The sequence below is a fragment of the Aphelocoma coerulescens genome, chromosome 24 (genome assembly GCF_041296385.1).
Source record: "Aphelocoma coerulescens isolate FSJ_1873_10779 chromosome 24, UR_Acoe_1.0, whole genome shotgun sequence".
NCBI classification, from domain to species: domain Eukaryota; kingdom Metazoa; phylum Chordata; class Aves; order Passeriformes; family Corvidae; genus Aphelocoma; species Aphelocoma coerulescens.
In genome coordinates, this window is record NC_091037.1 from 651861 (window position 1) to 667812 (window position 15952).

The 15952-nt window shown below is 49.9% G+C and overlaps 1 protein-coding gene across 7 annotated transcripts in view; it reads right to left on the reverse strand.

Moving 5' to 3' along the window:
• Nucleotides 1-6481: 6481 nt before the first annotated feature.
• The window catches only part of CADM1 (cell adhesion molecule 1), a 134039-nt gene continuing 124568 nt past the window's right edge, over nt 6482-15952 (reverse strand). For 3 of the 7 annotated variants that reach the window (XM_068994929.1, XM_068994928.1, XM_068994927.1), the window contains 2 exons: nt 7009-7140; nt 6482-6817 (listed from right to left, as the gene is read on the reverse strand). In XM_068994929.1, the coding sequence (XP_068851030.1) occupies nt 6699-6817; nt 7009-7140 (251 nt within the window). In that variant the 3' untranslated portion in view covers nt 6482-6698. The other 4 variants (XM_068994924.1, XM_068994925.1, XM_068994926.1 and 1 more) reach the window with 4 other exon arrangements.

The window sequence follows — 15952 nt, forward strand, 5'->3', positions numbered from 1 at the left end:
GGGCCGCTGCCCCTGTGCCCTGCAGTGGGTCCCCTCCCCAGGACCAGGAGCACCCTGAGGCTCCAGCCGAGCAGCCAAGCAATCAGGCAAACACCAGGCAGTTAAAGGGAGAATTGGAGCCGCTCTCGGCAGCAAATTAGACATTTAAAAACTGAGGAGAGTGAGTGGTGAAGATTAAATGTGTTATAGATTTGCTGGAGGAGAGGCGAGTGAAGCAAAGGTGGATCATTGACACCCCTCAGGCAACTGGGTGAAGATTTGTTTACGTACTGGTGTGTAATCAAGTAGGAATGAATGCGAGACACGGGGCCTTAATTTTTCATTTGCAATCAAGGCCACGCACACACCTTTTCTTAGTCACAGAAAAACACTGCCACGCTCCCTGTCCCTGCTCAGCAGCATTACCCGGAGAAGGGACAATTACCAGGGATAATCGGGCTGATTGCGGACAGGAGCAGTGGGGGAAGGAAGGCTCTGGGGCTGCAGGGAAGAGCTGCCAGGCCAGTGGATGTGGGAAGAAGCCTGGTTCCCGGCAGATCCCAGTCACCACTGGAGGATGCTCTGGGCAACGTGTTCCCCTGGCTTGGAGCACGTTAGATGGAAGAAACATGAATGCCCAGAGCACAGCGTGGACAAGGGGCGTGTCTGAGGAAGGACAATGTCTGAGCAAGCTGTACCCCAGCACAGGGCACGGGGCAGCACCTCCTTGTCCTGGGAATGGACACAGGGACCAGGTACAGAGGATGGAAAGCTGACCATGGGCACAGAAAACAGTGGAGAGGAGCTGGAACAGAGAAGGGAACAAAGGTGCAGGGGAAGAAAAGAACATGGAGAGTCACAGGCTGAAGATTACCTTCTCCATCTCATTGAGATTCCCATGCAGGTCCCATTTTGAGGAGATGCTGCCAACCTGTCGCAGCTGTGGTGCTTGGAGGCAGTGAGGTGCCGTCCCGAGGGAGGCTGAGAGCCAAGAACAGAGGAGAGAGGAGGGCGTCTGATCAAATATTCCCTTTACTCCTGGCAGCCTTCACATCTCCCGCTTGCTCGTTCCGTGCGTGCCTGCTCCGAGAGTGCTCCAGCAGGCGAGGGGATGCCAGCACCACTCACCCCACTTGTTGCAGCCAGGAGGGAGCCGCAGGAATCCCGGGAGGAATGGTGCTGCTGTGACAGATGCTTAACCTGGGGCACTGAAGCCCAGGGCTCAAAATCCCAGGTATGACATGATACCGAGCACCCCCTGCTGCACAGGTACCACTGCAGTGAGGGATTCCCACTTTTGGGCAGTTTGTTGAGGAAGAGAAGGGGATCCCACTCGCCCCAAAGGATGCTGAGAGCCAGCACCTGAGGACTCGGGCTAGCACTGGTATTGTTGGGACACAAAGCAGGAAAACAGGATTTCTCTGGGGACAGGGCATAGAACAGCTTAGAGCAACTCTGCCAGCCACCACAGGGAGTGAAGTCTGGAGGCAGACGTGGGTCTGGCTCACAGCAGAATCTTAAGACAGAGATGAAACTTCCCAGGGCTGCTGAATCCCTTCAATCTTCCAAAGGGGCTCAGTTTCCCCAGCCTCTGGGGTGCAGGGTACCCCCCAAACCACACTCAAATTGCCCAGTGCCTGAACCCTGCTCGCTTTGGATTGCAGAGCCGAGGGACTGCTGAATGGCATCTCTCTGTACCCTTCCTATCTACATCCTGCATCCCCGTTCCATCTGTACACATTTTTCCCATGCTGCCCACATCACTCCAGGTCTGTGACTTACAGGGCTGCTGCTATCCTGCAGAACAGGATAAGGAACTGGAGCGGGAGAACACGGTTGTGGGCAGATAGGCAGAGGCACACGGGTTAGAGCTGATATTGATGTAGCTCAGCCTGGGCTGGCAGGGAAAACAGATGGAGAGCTCTGCCGCCAGCGTCGGCACCGCGGAGCGAGGCACCGACGAGTCCTGAGCAGAGCAGGACCCGTCAGTCCACCCACCTCTGGAGACTGGGCGAGGGGACAGGATGAGCCTGGAGGGGTGAGCGAGGAGCTGACCTGACACGGGACAGGGAGACATCCTGTGAGGCACCCCTCTGGCAGCAGCAGGGCTGCAGGAGCTGGTGATGTCCCCAGTCACTGGGGTTCTCTCTCCAGGAGAGCCTGTGCTGGGATGGATCCCTGAGCTCTCATCCTTCTCCTCGCAGGCTCCAGTGGCACAGCTGGCCCTGAGCAGAGCTTGCTTGTTTAACTCAAGCTCTTTATTGCACTAAAGTTTGCTTATTCAAGTAAAGTTTACTTTTTCACATAATGTTTGTTAATTCATCTAAAGTTTATTTTTCCTCCTTAAACCTGTTTGTTTACACAAAGTCTGTTTATTTTACTGAAACTGACCAAGCAGCTCCTCAGTTTGCAGCCCAGCTGCAGGGTGTGCAGAGCTCTGCAGAATCCCCTCCTGCCTTTCCCCACAGGACCCTGCTAAGCCCCTGCCCTGCTCACCGTGAACACAGGCTTCCAGGAGAGACCTCGTGCTGCAGGGATCACATCTCCACAATGACTCTGGCCGGTTAAAACAGGACAAGGCCAGTTCAAACTCTTAATGGTCAGTAGACTGAAATTCTTTTCCTGGTTACACTAATGCAGATGTAAATTTTTAAGCCAGGTGTTGGGGTTTAGATGGAATTTGGGTTTTCCCTTCACTGAAACTACACATCCAGATGAAGCTGCTGGGACACAGCACTGGGGTGTCACATGTGGCCCCACCCGATCGATGCCACCTGGAGCAGGTGTTATCCCAGGTGGCACAGCACCAGACGCTGCCTGGAAAATGGGATTGGATCTTCAGAAAAAGCTATTAGCCCCTTGTCAGGACCCTCTGATGAGAACTGACTGGCTGGCGCGGATCGATGCTGCCAGCTCACGCCTCGTCCCTGCTCCCGTGTATTTCAATCACCCAGCCCAGGATCCAGGTACACCTTACCTGACGTGAGTTTAAGTGTCATTTATTGCTAATTACTTTACGTGGCATAAGCTCTTTGACAACTTCAGCCTGGCAGAAAAGGCTGTAATTACACAAGTCAGACTCAGATACCCAGTTAAAATAATTCCTCCCTGTATTTGGTTAAAAAGGGAAGAAAACTAAGAACTGTATTACTGACCTAATAAAATAATTCTGCAATTAGGACCAAATGACTTCTGCAAATCATGAAAATGTGAAGTTCAGGGCAAAAACTAATGATAATTTTCTTCATTTTCATAAAGTCCTGGCAGTGTCCTCAGCTCTATGTAATGGAACAGGCTCAGCAGCTGGGGGGTCATGCCTTGGGAGTGTGTTTCTGCAGCTGGACACTTAGGATATGGGAATCACTCAGTCTTGTTGCTCAATTGTTACTCTTTCCAGCTTTCCCCATCCAAGTTCTTTGTATCTCAGTATCTGAAAAGTTAATGCACAAGGATTTATCAGGTACCTGATCCTGCATGCTACAGGTACAGTTTCCTGCCACCCACTTGTAATGCCTGTGTAGGGCCAGAAAAGCAAAGGACAAGTATTTAGATCCACTGGGAAGAAAAGCACCAGTAAATAACCTTAAAACCCTGAAAGACGTGGACCCCTGAGAGGATAAATTACAGACACCTCAAGTGTGGGACACAATTAGTGCTGGCTTGAGGAGAAAACCATCGTGAGCCGGCATCGGGGACCTGTGAGCTGCAAATCTCTTCTGCATTGAAATAATTGCAATAGCCATGGAAACCATCATGAGCTCTGCTCATTTCAGGTAAGAAAAGAGCGAGCCGCTTTTTTGGCTCTGCCCTACGGTTTTTTCCTCAGTGTCACGATTTCTCTCAGAAAAACATTATTTGTGATGTAACCACATGAGATGCACCGAGTGCTCAAGAGCTGCACAGTGGCCTTGGAGCAGTGGCAGCCACCGCCTCCGGCACACAACACCCCGGTCCGCACGGCTCCTCCAGCGCCGGGCACGCTGCTTCTGCATGGTTGCTCCCGGTGTGATCTTCTCGAAAAGCAATTGTCTTTCTCCTCATCCTTTGTGCAAAACATAAAAGATTAATGATTGTAATTTCAGCGCCGCAGCTGCCTTGCAGCCTGATTTGGGGGGCTGTGGTGGGGGGAAAGGCGGGAGGAGAAGCGTGTGCTGCTGCCATCGACGGCTGCCCGAGGCCGAGCGGAGCCAAACGGATCCTCCCCAGCAGCACTGGTTGTTGGAGTTGGGTGTCTTGAGGCAAACTGACTTTGTGTGTCACAACCTGGAAATGCCAAGTGTTTTAAGGGCAAGAAATCTGGCAGCACCAAGATGGAACGGGAGACAAGAACAGGGTGAAGGAGGTCACATATTTTAACACTCACCTTTCAAGGGAGGATTTAAATATTTGTCTGCTATTAAGACCTTGTGTACTGACCTACTCCAGCTTGGGAAGGTCGGAGTATCAGTGACAGATCAATTTTCTCCAAGGCATTACTCCTCAAAGAAAATAATTTAGCAATTATAAACAAGAAACTTATGAAATCTGCTCTGTATTTTATGCAGCTTCAATACATCAGGTTTAACTCTTTTTGTTCCAGGCAGTGCTGGGTGTTACCTGCTTGGCCCCAGCTCCTCCTGCCCATGTCACCGGTGGAGCTCCAAGGGTGGGCTCTGTAACAGCTGGGATAAAGAGTGCAAAACAAGATCTAGTTTTGTAACATTAATTTTTTTTTATTAAGAAGACAGATATTTCATAGTACTTCTTTTCCTTTGTAAAAATGGGATACATGAACCAATACAAAATGTGAATGGGAACAGATGGATATGTATTTTCTTACACTGTAACATCTTCCATGGACACCTTAAACAGAACTGGCCTAAGGGGAAAAAATAAAAAGGCCGGGTAAATAAAGAACAAGGTTGTTTATCATCAGTTCCGCGTCCTTCATTTGTGATCCTCCTTTAAACAAGGTTGTTCTTTCTTCACGCTTCAAAGTCCTAATGATCTAAAGCTGTACAAAGTAATACTCAACAATACATTTCAACAGTGCACTGTATACTGAAGAAAAAATACATAAACCGATATACAACTAAAATTAATAATTTCCTGTTTTTTCTCCTGTTTTTTATGTGGGTTTTTTATTTTTCCAATGCGTGGGGCCGAAATTTTGCAATCTACCTGAGACGGAAAACACCAATCAAACACATGAACCTGAGACATGTCAACATTGTAAGTCAAAGTTACATCGGTAACACTGCACTACGGTACACTTCCAAACAAGTATGGGCTGCTCAAGGCCAGGATGCCCGTCCCGTGCCGCCGCCGCCGGGCCACGGAGCCCCCGGCTCCAACCTGGCTGCTTCTCATCGCGATGGGGATTGGCAATGGTGCTGAGGGCTCAGAAAAGAGCTGCGCTCGACAAAATCTGCTCAGAAAAAAGGGTGCTTCGTGAGGTTCTGCTTGTGAAGAGAGGAAAGACGGAATACTGCTGGGGAATGGGCCTGCTTGCTGCACCAGGCCACCCTGTTCCCAAAGGAATCCCACATTGTAATGGTTCTGCCAAAAACAACTGAAAAACAAACACACGAAAATGCCCCCCCGTAAAACCCCTAAAAAATCCTCAAACCTGACACTAAGATTAATGCTTTCCTTAAATAAATCAGATACATTTGCCACATAAACACAATAAAAAATTATCGCTCGAAATCCATGATTACTCACCAAAAAAAAGCATATATAACTTTATACCGTCTTCCCGCTGCGGTTTGCTACCTGTCGCTTACAATTCCGATTGAGCCAGAGTCTCCTGTGCACCTATGGCTTTAGTGGTCATTAGCACGCTCGTTTCAACATGAATTCCCGCGTTTTACTCAGCAGGTAGAAAAAAAAAGGCAGTTTTGTTCATCCAGCTGCTCTCCAGGTCTGGCCCCACGCGTCAGAGGGGCTTTACCTGCTGCTCCCATGGCTGCCAAGCAGGGAGAGGATGAGGAGAAGCCCCCGCGCCCAGAAGCGCTCTGCCTGCCCAGCAAGGACCCTGCTCCTGCATCCCCACGGCCGAGCAGCGCCTCTGCCGAGCTTCAGCCCATTTCCCAGCCGCCACCATCGAAAGCACCTGAAACAGCCACAAAAGGGGGCTCGGGGGGTGTTATGCAAGCCCTGACGGCAAATGGGGAACGGGACATGGGCACACTGAACTGCAAACTACGCATCTAAGATGTGCTGGTTCTCCTCCGATGAGCTTGAGTTCTGAACGGAAACCGGTGAAGAGAAAAAAGGGGAAACACCTTCAGAGAAACGCACCTACTCCACGGGGTCCCAGCTGGCAACTCCAGAAACAGGAAAGGGGAAACGAAGAGCCACAGAAACCCGAAGGGAACTAACGCACATAAGCCCCTCTTCTTCCCAGCCTCCCCCCGACCCGAACAAACAGAAATTAAACAAGGCACAGAATCTTCTGCAAATGACTTCACTAAACTAAATCCAAGCTGGACTTGGCCAAAAAAAGAAAACCCAAACGAACTGAGGTGTCGAACAGCAGAGTGTACTTTACGAGGAATATTTTTACACAGCAAATCCCGGACCTTCCCGGCCTCACCGCTCTCCACATTTGCTTTTTTTTCCTTAAAAAAAAAAGACACAAGCTGGTTGCAACTTCCAAGATCACTGTCTCTGTAGCGTTTAAATAGGGCCAGTAGTAACTGTCCACGGTTGGACACCTCATGGGAACCAAGGCTGCTCTAGATGAAGTACTCTTTCTTTTCCTCGGAGTTGTTTTGTCCCCCCTCTGCGTTGATGATGGCTGTGTCTGCATCGGCCGCATCATCTGCTCCTTTGGCTTCGTGAGTGAAGTATGTACCTGCAAGGAAAGTGGAGGCTGTGTGACTCTTTAGGGGTCTTGGTGCGGGCGCCAAGGGAGCGACTGACAAAGGAAACAAAACACAACTGGGAGAGAAACTGGGGGGTCTGTTGCATCAGACATGCCAACACTGTGACTGAGGGGACACACGTGTCTGGCCTTTCATCCTCCAGCTTTGGTCTCTGTCTTACCTTTATGTCTGGCAAAATATCGCCCTAAAATGATGAGCAGGCAAAGCATCGCAAAGACGACGACGGCCACGACGCCACCAACCACGGCATGGTCCACGCTCCGTATGGCCCCTTCCTCACCTGCACGGGAATCTGTTGAGATCAGAAGAGGAATAAGCATTGGGGACTTACTCTGATGCTCTTGGCAGGGTCTGGCTGCAGCTGCTCTCAGGATGGAAAGAGCTGCCCTCAGGCTCTCCAGAGGAGCAGGGGTGAAGCACAGAGCTAACTAGACAGATGAGTTCGGTCAGAGGAGCTTTGTCCAGAGCCGAACTGATCTGGCGGCTTGACTCGCAAGGTGTTTTCCGCTAAAAGCAGCAGCACTATGACTATGCACGTGGGAGACAGCTGGGAGAGGGGAGGAAGGGCACATGGAGTCATTGGTGGGGATCTATTTTGGGAAATTTCCCTATAGTGCTGCCCAGATCTCAGCCTTTCTGGTGGATGGGGCACGAAGAAGAGCAAGAACAATATGGGAATACTAATCGATAGCTCTGAGAAACGTCATTAACGAATGCCCTGTGGAAAACATTTCAAACCTCCCAAGACACTCCTTACCCAAAACCCAACCCGCCCAGCACGGAAAATGTGTTTACAACCATCCTCTGCCCCAACTGAACTGGGTTCCACCATGAAGCCCCACCTTTGCTGTTCATTGCAACCCTAGAGGACACAACACTCCTGACCCAAACGCTAACACCTACTCCGAGGCCGACAGTGCCTGTAACTGTACAGTGCCTCTGACTGCTTTACTGCGTTTGTTTAACTCCTCACCACACAATTAGTTTCCTTTCAGCAGCGCCTCTCCCTCGGGACGCCGTCACCTGGGAGAGGGATGACTGATGTGGTGGAGGAACAGCTCTGGAATGAACCCCGGATGAGCTATGGCCATGTAAAATGAATGTATAGCAGTGTAAACAATTTTAATTTAAGAACGCAGCTACATCAACCCTCGCTGCAATCCTAATGGCAACTGAGATTTATAACGCAGTAAAAAACAATTATTCTCCCGCTGATTAATACATTAACATTTTGGAATAGAAGCTAAACCATTGTCTCTTTTTTTTAGTGAGTCAAGCACGACACCTCCATTAAAATGATTTACTGGCCATACCTTACAATTTAAGCACAGCAGCAACAGAAACGGTAAAAATCTTTTAACTTTACATGATTTGTGAAGTCATATGTGAAGGATTTACCATTTAAATCTTTCACTACAAGAAGCACATGGCCCATAAATCTGCCCTGCCTGTGCCTGCCCGGACACCTCGGAGAAATGCGTTTTGCCAGGACGACTGAGAGAGCAAATGCAAGTCAATTTTTAAGAAAGATTTATCTCCGTCTCCCTCCAAAGAACAGAGCAAATCTCTGAAGCCTCCACCTCTAATAATATTTGAAGTTTATCGATCAAGCGTACAGATCCGTGACAGCTAAAGGTAATGGGGCTCTTTTGAGCCGAGACCTGATACAAAGCTTTCGAGCAGCAGCTGGGATTTACACTTTCTATCGATATTTCCAATTCTGCTCCAAGATTAAGGACTGAGGGACCCCAGTAGATAACTCGGGACCAAGAGCACCATAAAGCGCCTTTTAATTAAAACAATTTAAGAAAAAATGCCCCTTTGAGTAACCTCTGAGAGCAGGAGCCTCAGTGTGGGCAGGGAGATGCTGGGATGAGCTGGGGTGTGGTGAGGGACACTGCAGAGACCCTTCCAGCAGCTTGGCTGATAAAAACTGCAGCCAAAAAAGGATTATTCCCCTGCAAACCAAAAGCCTTCACTGTCACATCCCTGAACCCCAAGCCATGGCACTGTGGTGAGAGTGTGCCAAGCAATCCAAAAGCACAGCAAAGGGGGACCTTCTGTCTCATCTCCAGTGGGAACTGACCATGCTGTGATCCCTTCCCAGCATCTGCTGCTGTGGCAACTGCCTGAACATCCCTGCATGCTGATGGGGAAGGTGCCCACAGACACGGCACGCTGTGGGGTGCTGAGCTGACCCCATGCCCAGGCACAGGATCTGCTGCTTGCCCAGGGTGGCAGCTGGGGAAAACCAGCATTCCGGGAGCTCCTAATCCAACACAGCCTTCCCGCTGCCGCTCCAGCTCAGCTAATCTGGCCTCCGTGAACCTGCTCTCTGCAAAGCAACTGAACTGGCTCATCTGCTGGAGCAGCTGCTTTAGGCACGCTTCACTCCATTTTTTTCTTATTTTTTTTAGAAACTTTGTGCCCAGTTCTGCTTGGCTGCATTCGGAGCAGCCAGCAGCAGCCCAGCCTGGGCGGATGAGTGCCTTGTTGACATCTGGAACAGCTGAGGGGCATAAACGCACTGAGTTACGGCTCTGTAATGTGCTTCCAGCAAGATTTTGCATCAAGAGGCATTTTTTCTTCATCATCATAAATTAAGGTTCTGGAAAGACAAAGCCGTGCGTTCGTGCTGGCGGCAGCAGCCTCCACACCGTCCCACCAGCCCACTGCCGCGGAGACAGGGCTGTGCCAGAGCCTGGTGCCTGACACATCCCTCATGTCTTCCCTTTAATCGGCATCATGCCAAGAGCAGGGAGAGAGGGTTCCCCTGAGAAGGGACTTTGGCTTAAAGCCTTGCCAGGTTTGTTCAGCAGAGTTTGTTAAGCATGAGTTCCTCAACTGGGATGTACAGGGCCATTTTTCTCAATTGTTTCTCTTCAGAAAGACCCCTGCGAGGTGACAGTCCCAAATTCACACTGTTACACATGTGGCTAAATAAATCTTCAAGCTTACACACAGCCTAAAACATTCCTCCTGCAGGATCTCCTCTCCTTGCCTCCAGCACCTCATAAAACCCCGTATGCTCCAGCAGCATGACCCAGCACCAAGAGCTCTGCCTGCTGGCACAGCAAAGCCCGACTCCACTGCCAGCGATTCCGACACTGCTCCCAGAAAACCTGTCTGTGTGCCACCAGCCCCTCCACATCCTGTCCCTCCCTATTTCTTTGGTAATTAACAAAGTGTCAGGTCTATAGAACAAAGACTAATTCCCCAAAGCCAAGGAGAGACTTGACCTTAACAACTGAAATCTGCTTTAAATGCTGTCTCCAATTCACCCAAGCTATTCCCGCCTCCTATCTCTGATTAAACCAGAAATCACAACTTTATTGCTGAAGAGGGAACAGTCAAGATGGCAGGAACTGACAAAATGCCACATTATTTGCTAATCCTAATATGTTATTCTTCCTCAAGATTTGCTTTTCTCAGCACCAATTCAATTACAGATGCTACAAATCCTTCTGACATTTAATTCCCTCTTGTCAGGGCGCAGTAAATGTATACATGCAGAGCTTTCCCGTTAGGATGTTACTATATATTGGAGCAAGCTGGATCCTGGCCTCTCCAGCAAATCATCAGGAATTTTCCTATTAGGGGTTTTGTTTTGGGTTTGCTTGCGAGTTTTTGTGGGTGGGGCAGAAGGAGGGAGGGAAGGGCAGGGAAGGAAGACATCACAGCATGTTGTCACCAACATGCCCCCTCAGGGCTACTCTGCAGCTACGGTGCACCTTGGCTGAACCGTTTTTGTGTGGATGCTTTGCTTGGCACCAAAGCACCTTAAAGGAAAACTGCATCAGTAATGGTACAATCCACTTGCCAGAACTGAACTCATGCAGGAAAAAAATCCATTTTTCTTTCCAAGTGTTGTGCTGTTCCCCCAAGGGACTGGCACGGCTGCACCCCACCACAGGGGATGCCAGGGTTTCATGGGATGCCACACTGGGCCCGTCTGCCCATGGTGCAGATCACTGCAGAGCAGCAGGAACGCTCCAGAGCCTCTTCTAGGGTGGCCAGGAAGAGACTTAGGCAGCTTTAAACTTATTTTTGCTGATTATTTTAACCAATTGCTCATGTAATCAACAAAATAGTGATTACACTGCTGGAATGGGAACCCTGAAGTTTTCCTTTAAACAGAAAGTGCGGATCAGCAAACAGCACATAGACAGGAGAGAAAGGAGTTTGGGACTGGTTGCTACTCATCACAGAACTAAGGAACTAATTCCAAAGGTGAGGAGCAGTACGGAGCAGACGCTGAGCTAGGGATTGTCCCTCTAAGTACTGATAATCATCACCTGCGATTCACACCTGCAGGTTCTCAGCTATGGGGGTTTTGGGGGAGACTCTCTTTTAAAGTACATATATTAATGATCTCCAGGTTTCCAACATTTCTGCCAATGTAAGTGCTAAAACCAACTTTCTGTGGGCTCTCAAGAAAAATGCTGGTGATGGTAAGAGCAGCACCCTGACAGTGTGGGTCAGTGCTTACACCGAGGTTTAGCAGAGGGAACACTTTTCTGCTCCCAGCTTCTCAATGAAAAGGTTCCACTCAGTTCCATTTTAATGAGGCTTTAAATATAAATGTATCTATGAATATTCCACTCTTTTCATCGTCAGCAGCAGCATCTCAAGACTAAAAGACTGAGCTGGACCGGGCTGCCTGTATTTTAAATCTCCTTTCTACCCACGCTAACAGCTTCAGACCTATTTGAGTCAAACCACTTCATGTTTACCTTCAGTGCTCCCCATGCTCTCAGCAGCGGGTCCCGTGAGGCTCGAAGCGGCGGCTTTGGGCTCACCTTGGTGACGGGAGCCCTCTGCACACATGAGCAGCTCCTTCCAGTGACCTCCTGCAGCCAGGACCATCCAGCCCCCGCCTCTCCACCGCCGCTGGCACCGCTCCTGACATTACTGCTGCTGCCAACAGCTCCTTCCCTGTGCTCCAGCACCCTCTCCAGCCGATTACGGCTCTCCCTCGGCTCAGTGCCAGAGGTGCAGAGCAAAGGCAGCACTGGGAGATGCAGCCTGTCCTGCTGGGATGATGTGGGAAAGCCCAGGTTTTATGGAACCCTGCTGTGTGGTGCTCCCGTCTCCCGTCCTTCCTCCTCACCTCCCTCCGGCTTCACACTCTGCGTAGCCCAACAGTGTAACATTCTGGGGTATCTCTGGACAGCCCTGACCTTCCTCTATGAGCATTTCTGCTGTAAAAGCAGAGAACAGAGGGAGATTTTTATGAAAATGTAGTTTAGACATTAATTTTGGCATATTGGATTTACTGCTGCACTTGCACAAAAATTTGCCTTTTATTTCTGGGTGAAAATGATTGTCAAGCTCCTGACATTGGACAGTGTGGGCTAAACTTGTGTGTGATCATGAGCAAGCTTATACACATGGACCCCACTGACAGCTCCTGAGCTTCCCAGATGTGCAGGTAACATCTGCATCACAGCAGGAAAAAGGAAACCTATGCCAACGGCTTTGAAGAATTCCTAAACAAGTGATCTCTTCTAAATCTGGTTATAGTTCAGTTTATTAAATGATTATCACATCAGCACATCTGAAGATCCCACAGGTCATGATTTGGGCACTAATGGCCTTAAGTCACTTGAGCACTCCTGAAAACCTTGTGAGCCAATTATTCATTTTCCCTGGAGGTAGGAAACATCAGGATTGCACTGACACCTCCCAACTGAATCTAGGGTCAGTTCTTTTGTGGAATGAAGTTTTTGAAATGATGGAGCAACACTAGAGGTTGGACTTGGCAGGGGGTGCTGGTGGAAGAACAGGCTGCCATTATTCCATGAACACTATAAACCACTTAGCCACAACGTGGGAGGACAGAAATCACCGCCTATGACAGGATGAGCAATAATGTTATTCATTCCCACAGCGTGGCATGGAGCAGGCTACCCCTCCTCAAATTTATTGAGGGGCTGTTAAAGAGCAGTGTTAACCTGCCTGTCGAATCGTAATTGAATTTGGTCTAATTTAAACCAGAGAAATTTGAGGAGTTCATCCTTCTTCAATCAATAAGCTCCCCTTCAGCGACCCATTTCAAGATCGCTTCATAAAAAATAACGCGCTTTGTTTGAATAAATGTGCTCACCCCGGCAGAGCTCAGAGCTGCGCAGCTGCTCCCACTGACTCCTCTCTGGAGAAGGGAGCCCCGCTCGCAGCCGACGGCCATTGATCCACCAGCACCCCCTCTGCAAAGGTGCTGATCGAGCTGTGGTCAGGGAACCTGGCCCGATGCGGAGGCTGCGGAGCCATCGTGACCATTCCCTGTTTTACAGGAGGTGCTGACGCTCTGGAGCACAGCCAGGAGAGCTCAGGGAGTGCTGGGGCAGGCCCCCAGAGCGCGGTGCTCGGAGCCCATGGCAGTGTCTGTTCGTGTGCACCTGCGTGCACAGGTGTGCACAACACACATGCACTCAGGGCTTGCCCTCGCCATTCCCGGTGCTGCAGGAATCCTGCCTGTCGGTCTGCGCCGGGCTGGAATAAGGAACTGAGAGCTGCGAGGCCAGCCCTCTCCGCACCCTAAGGGCTCAGGATGTGAGGAACAAGAGGAGGATTGCGAGAGGCACGGACACACAGAACTCGGCCGGGAAGAGCGAGGATGGCTCTGGACTCAGGCTACCTGGGCGGAAGGCAAGGGATGCATTACTTAATTGCACGGTCGGCAGAGCCTCGGTTGAAGCTGTGGGCGGGACAGGTGTACCTGGAAGGAACAGCACACTGAGCAAACACGGCAGCAGCCCCCACGCCCGCCACGCTATGGTCCCTGTGGGGGTGGGCACATGCCCTGCATCCCTCAGGGTGGTGCCCAGGGCTCCCAGCACCCGCTCCTGCCAGAGCGGAGGGCGGTGTTCCCGACAGAGAGCTCAACTCCAGCACTCACCTGGACCACCCATCTGAGAGCCCCAGTGTGCTGACCCCGGGCCAAAAATGTGACCTGGTTTCAGTTTCCCGACATTCTGAACAGGGGCTATGGGGCAGAGGCTGCTCTGTTTGTAGCAGAGAAGGGCCTGGGGCTTTCTCTCTAGTGCCTCCTCCATACCTGACCCAGTAAGATCCTGACCACTCCTGACCAGGAATGATCACCCTTTGGGCAGGCAGGAGTAACCTAAAGAGCAACAAGCAAAAGTTTGAAACTCTTAGGAAAAGAATCAGCAGCCAAACCAGATGCTCCAAAATGGGTGTCTGGCAGCACACGATAGGTGCTCGCTCTGGGCCCCGGCTCTGCCTGCATTGCGTTCTGTAAAGGTGGGGGAAATTTTGGCTTCCATTCCACATTCAGAAAAAAGACTACACTGAGCTATGTGCCCCGGGAAAGGTGTGAGCCCCTCTGGGCAGCACAGGCTGGGGAGCAGACACCCATTCTGGGCAATTCCTTTAAGGAATTTTTTCCTATTTTTCTCTTCATTCACCAAAAAGTGTATTTTTCCTTAAAAAATAGAATTTTAAAAAGTAGAACTTATCAGAGCAAAACAATTTTCCCCATCCACTCAGGGATGTTCACCAGAGCCCTGGTGCATCTTACCTATGGGATCTGTCCCAGGCCTGCAATAGTAATTGTTAGCATCGCTCAGTGTTAGAACACATCCGGAATGAATCCATCATTTCTGACCTCTTGGCCAAAGCACACCTGTAGTGGCTTATGGGATGGGACGTTCCCGATTTGATCGGGTGAGACGGAACTGTTTGACAGAATAAGATGACGACTCAGGGTTTTTTTGGGGTATTTTTTTGCTCCATGCTGAACCCCTGACAGAACAGCACTGGGTTCCAAACCCCTGGGCTGGGCTCTTCCCAGGGGGCCAAATGGCTGCTCTGGCCAGGATTGTGCACCCTGCGTTGGAGTGGCCGCATGCAGCAACAGAGCCCGGCAGGTACCAGGGGTCTGCAGGGATGCTCTGCAAGTGGGAGCAAAAAAAAAAAAAGGGTAGATTTCTATAGGAAAACATGAAGAACAGAGATTTAGGTTTGTACCACTGGTACAGACCCTGTTCTGAATGCACCCAACTGCATCCACTGAAGATGTTGTTATGCTTTAATCTCAATTGCTGCTAATTGGCAAGGACCAGCCATGAGGATGCATTTATACCCCTTTCAGTCCAGAGTGGATAAAAACAGGCTTGAACCATTTACTTGGTTGGCCTCACTGATAAAACAATCACCTCCTTTTTGCCCCCAAACTGATGTTGGTATGATGAGGAATCCCCAAGCAGCCAAGGGCTAGTGCTGGCCACCTGTTTTAAGGGGGGTTTCACACAACACGGCAGAGTCAAGTGCTTTACAAACAAAGATTCAACTCAACCGGTCTCCAAATCAGCGTTCAAAAAATTCCAGCCAGGAGGGAACCACAGTGGTTGGCCTCGGTGCCCTGCACCTCCTGCCCCATGTCTGAGGATGCCACACAGAAATGGGTGCCAAAACAACAACCAAAAAAAAAAAAAAAAAAAAAAAAAAAAAAGGAGGAAAACTCCAACAGAAAGGAGTGCACTTCCAAGCTGCGAGAGCGTGGGGGGAATGGCTGAGCCATAGCGACTGCACAATGCAACATGGCCAAGATGCAGAAATCAGAGTGGAACCAGTGTCTAGCGAAGGAGAGCAGCGGGTTACCTACGGACTAGCCCTTACCTGAGAGATCCCCATAGTCCAGCTCCTCGGCCGAATTGGGCAACTGAGTAAAGCCTTACAAGTAAAAACAAACTCATTTTTCTCTGCGTTTCTCAAGCGACAAAAAACAACACACTTAAGAACTGAGGATGAATTTCTTGGGGGGGGGGAAGAGAATGCATCAATCACTTGCCACCGTCTGCCGGTGTGGGCAGAGCCATCGTGTGACACAAGTGCAATCGTGGCCTTTATTACAGACAGAAACGTTCCTCGCTCTACACTGTTGGCACATGAAACATGGCATTGAGACCACTCATAACAGCATGCAGAGCCCCCCAAACTCTGCCATTCAGCTGTCACAGGGACAATTTCCCAATTTAGTCCAGGCTGATTTTGGTCCTGCATACACAGAGCAATGGAAAACTTGCTTCCCGTTTTGCACCCAATCCAATTATTTTGGTCATGGTGACAAGTCTGGACATTTA